Source organism: Panulirus ornatus, chromosome 2 (assembly GCF_036320965.1).
Source record: "Panulirus ornatus isolate Po-2019 chromosome 2, ASM3632096v1, whole genome shotgun sequence".
NCBI lineage: Eukaryota > Metazoa > Arthropoda > Malacostraca > Decapoda > Palinuridae > Panulirus > Panulirus ornatus.
The window spans coordinates 23,061,651-23,065,109 of record NC_092225.1 but is presented as its reverse complement, the minus strand read 5'-3'; the positions used below and the strand labels follow the sequence as shown (position 1 = coordinate 23,065,109).

General features: G+C 39.8%; 1 protein-coding gene across 4 annotated transcripts in view; it reads left to right on the top strand.

The window, feature by feature from the left end:
• Positions 1-3,459, top strand: part of spel1 (DNA mismatch repair protein spel1) — a 78,693-nt gene that overhangs the window by 38,004 nt on the left and 37,230 nt on the right. For 3 of the 4 annotated variants that reach the window (XM_071671484.1, XM_071671494.1, XM_071671462.1), the window contains exons 3-5: positions 1,962-2,124; positions 2,212-2,261; positions 2,913-3,036. In XM_071671484.1, the coding sequence (XP_071527585.1) occupies positions 2,088-2,124; positions 2,212-2,261; positions 2,913-3,036 (211 nt within the window). In that variant the 5' untranslated portion in view covers positions 1,962-2,087. The remainder of the gene's footprint in view (positions 1-1,961; positions 2,125-2,211; positions 2,262-2,912; positions 3,037-3,459) is intronic. The other variant, XM_071671473.1, reaches the window with a different exon arrangement.

The window sequence follows — 3,459 nt, the reverse complement described above, 5'->3', positions numbered from 1 at the left end:
GGGCGGGCGCCCACAACCGAACCAGGAATGTCAGCTGATCGATCCCCCTCCCCAACCCGCTAAGCTCCTCCCCTTTCTGCATGCACCCTCCCCATATCCCATATTTTCTTTCTCGAAATCCTCTTACCCTTTCCTCATTCGCGTCGTGTCAAGCCGCGTGTGGCTAAAGAAAGAACTTGTCCACATCCCAGTTGACGATTTGTTTTGACGATTTGACGTGATTTGTTTTGGTTTTGGTTTCGGAATATGCTCAGTGCGGGGCCCCCAGACACCTGTCGCTGTACGAGATCCTTATCTCTTATCACCCCCGCAATCTCCGTTGGCGCTGGATCCATACCGGTCATGCGAGTGGTCTCTTGGCGCAGAGAGAGAGAGAGAGAGAGAGAGAGAGAGAGAGAGAGAGAGAGAGAGAGAGAGAGAGAGCTGCTGTGCGTGATGTGAACCAGATTACCCTGAAAGGGACTCGTCGCCCTTCTTTCTTATCCCAGAGCGGATGATCAGTTAGTGCCAATGATGGCGTGCGATATTGTCTGGCAGGGCGTCCAGGTGGTCGTTGGGTAATACAGGCACAAGACACGCTGTAATGGTGGTTCCAGTGATGATAATGATGATGTTTTGTGGTGGTCATGGTGATGATAATCGTGGGGGGGGGGTTACAAATGGTGATGAGGTGGTCCTCTTTGGTCGTGATGATGTTTGTGGAAGTGTTTTTCTTTGTAGATTTTGGTGATTTTGGTTGTAACTTTGGTTGTCGTCATAGTTGTGGCTTTAGTAGCATGGTTGGTTGTGGTTGGAAAAGAAAAATATGTTAAGTATAGTTTCTTGTCTTAACGTTTTCTTCTCTGCAGTTTCATCCGGTAACCGTTTTCTTTATGATTGGGTAACCTAAAACATTTTGAAGTATGACTAATTGAGCTCGACAGTACGACTCTTGGGCACGATAGTACTGCCCTTGAACACGAAATGACGACCCTTGAGTACAACCCTTGAGCATCACGGTTCGATCATTGAACACGATATTATTAACCTTGAACACGGAGGTACGACCCTTGAGCACTGTGACGCGACCTTCAGTACGACAATACAATCCATGAGCACGATAGTACGACCCCTGGCACAAAGGTACGATCGTTAAGCTCGTATTAATGTCTTCCAGTAAGATGCACATGATTTTGGCCCAAATGAGGTCCCAACAAAAGTAAGGAATGCTTTCAAACATAAAAGGGATACATCAGTCGAAGCTTATGTCTGTCATAATATAATTAACCCATTTACTGTACGGGTAGGGAGTTTTACTATGGTGGGAGCCCATCTCTTGAAAATTTTGTAATATGATACTCTTAGATTTATGTAGGCTGTTTGCATCAACTATGTTCTCATTCTGTTTCATGCATCCACCACTCTTATATCATGAAAACGTTTTTTTTTTTTTACACTTATCAATAAGTTGTTAAACTTTAAGATATATGTCATTTGGTAGCTCTTTCCCTACATCTCTCGAAGACCTGTTCAGTCTACATAACCGATCTCTTTTATAGACTTGTAGCTTGTGATTGGGTTATCACTCACTTATCTCTCTTTCAATGTTGTTAGACGTAAAGTCTCTAGTTTTCTTGATTGTAGTCCCCTCTTTGTTACCTTCCTCTAGACCTTCTCTGTGAGCTTATGTCCTTTAGATACGGCGACCAAACCTGAGAAGCATAATCAATGTTAACTCTTATGTAGGGTATAAATAGCTTGCTAAGTATTTCCTTATCCATATACTTGAAAGTTATTATGGTATATCCTAGCAGACACTTTGTCTCCCTAATTATTCTCCAAATAATTAGGTTAGGATGTCAATTGTCATTCTTACACACACACAAGCTTATTTTCACCTAGGTATTAATCATTTGTTCATGTCTATGTATGCATACATTTTTTGCGCCTATCTGTTCATCATATGCATTTGTTTTATGCAGACAGAAACAAATGGTTGGAAATTGACAATGATTTCAGTTCATGAAAAAGATATATCAAGAATATAGGGTGATCCACTGCGCATCTCGATCGTCTGACCTTCTTCCCGCGTTTCACAGTTTGTAAACATGGCTCAGCTTCAGCCCAAGGAACAGCTCACGCTCGGTAAGTTTTGTCGTTTTTACTGTACAGTGAGACAATGATACACCTCTACAGTGAACAGAAAGGAAAGATGATTTGTTTCATTTTCAGATGGTGCGAGTGAACAAGGGTTCCTGTCCTTCTATCGCGGGCTACCCGAGGTAAGACTTCCCAGGGTTTCAGCAATTTTAAAGCGGCTTATTCTAGGTCGTCCTGAAGAAGCAAGTTTAATCTGATTAATGTTATTGTACATAGTTAAATGAACGCTATGTGTGTAAACGTTGATAAGTAACCTCTCACGAGAATATCAGAGAGCGTTATTTGGAGAAAGGATTCCAAAATAGATGCTAAATTGTTAAAATACAGTAGTGATTAGCAAGCGTGGTTGATTTTTTTTTTCATTAAAGCATTAATTTTTTTTTTTTTTAGGCACGATTAAGGAGTTTATTTTGCTTGTTCGATTGTACAAGTAAACAGTTTGAGTATTATTGGAGTTGAAATTTTGATTGCACGGTTTCACACGTGGCACTTGATACGTTTCATTTAGGTGAGGGAAGATGTTATGAATCGTCATTCAGTAAGGTATGGCAATACCAAAAGAAGTGAGCGGGACATTAGAACACAGGGGAAATATTAGTTAAAATGAAGGTGAAAGAAAATTAGATCATATTTAGAACGCTAGCATAACTGTATGCAAGATCTTTTTATATTGATACACTTTGATAAGATTTAAAAAAGATTAGTAAACGTGTGTGTTTATGTTGCACCATTTATTTTCTTATTTAATGAATAGTTATTATTCTCTTGACCAGAAACCAAACACCACCGTAAGAGTATTTGACCGTGGAGACTACTATACTGTGCATGGCCAGGATGCCTTGCTCGCAGCAAGAGAACTTTTCCGCACTAATTCTGTTGTGAAATATTTAGGATCAGGTATGTACATTGTCATATTAGCTTAGATATTATGTTGATTGTATTATAGATGCAGATAACCATCGTACTTGTACTTACCTACATGTCTAATTTCATTTAAGAATGATACAAAAGCTTTTTTTGGAGAGAGAGAGAGAGAGAGAGAGAGAGAGAGAGAGAGAGAGAGAGCATTTTTGGTGAGTTCTTACATATAATCATGGATATAGCTTAGGTTTATGTCACAGTACTTAACACTAATGAAACAGTGACATGTTTTGAGCACATCATCTCCTTAATATAGAATATGCATTGTCCTCTGTCTTGCTAAATATTGGGTGCTCACATTGTCATCTGGGAAGTTTCCTTTTAGGTATTTATTTGGTATTCTTCTATGCTGTTTCTGTAATTAACGTTATTAGCCTCAGTGCACTGAAGATGGAGGAA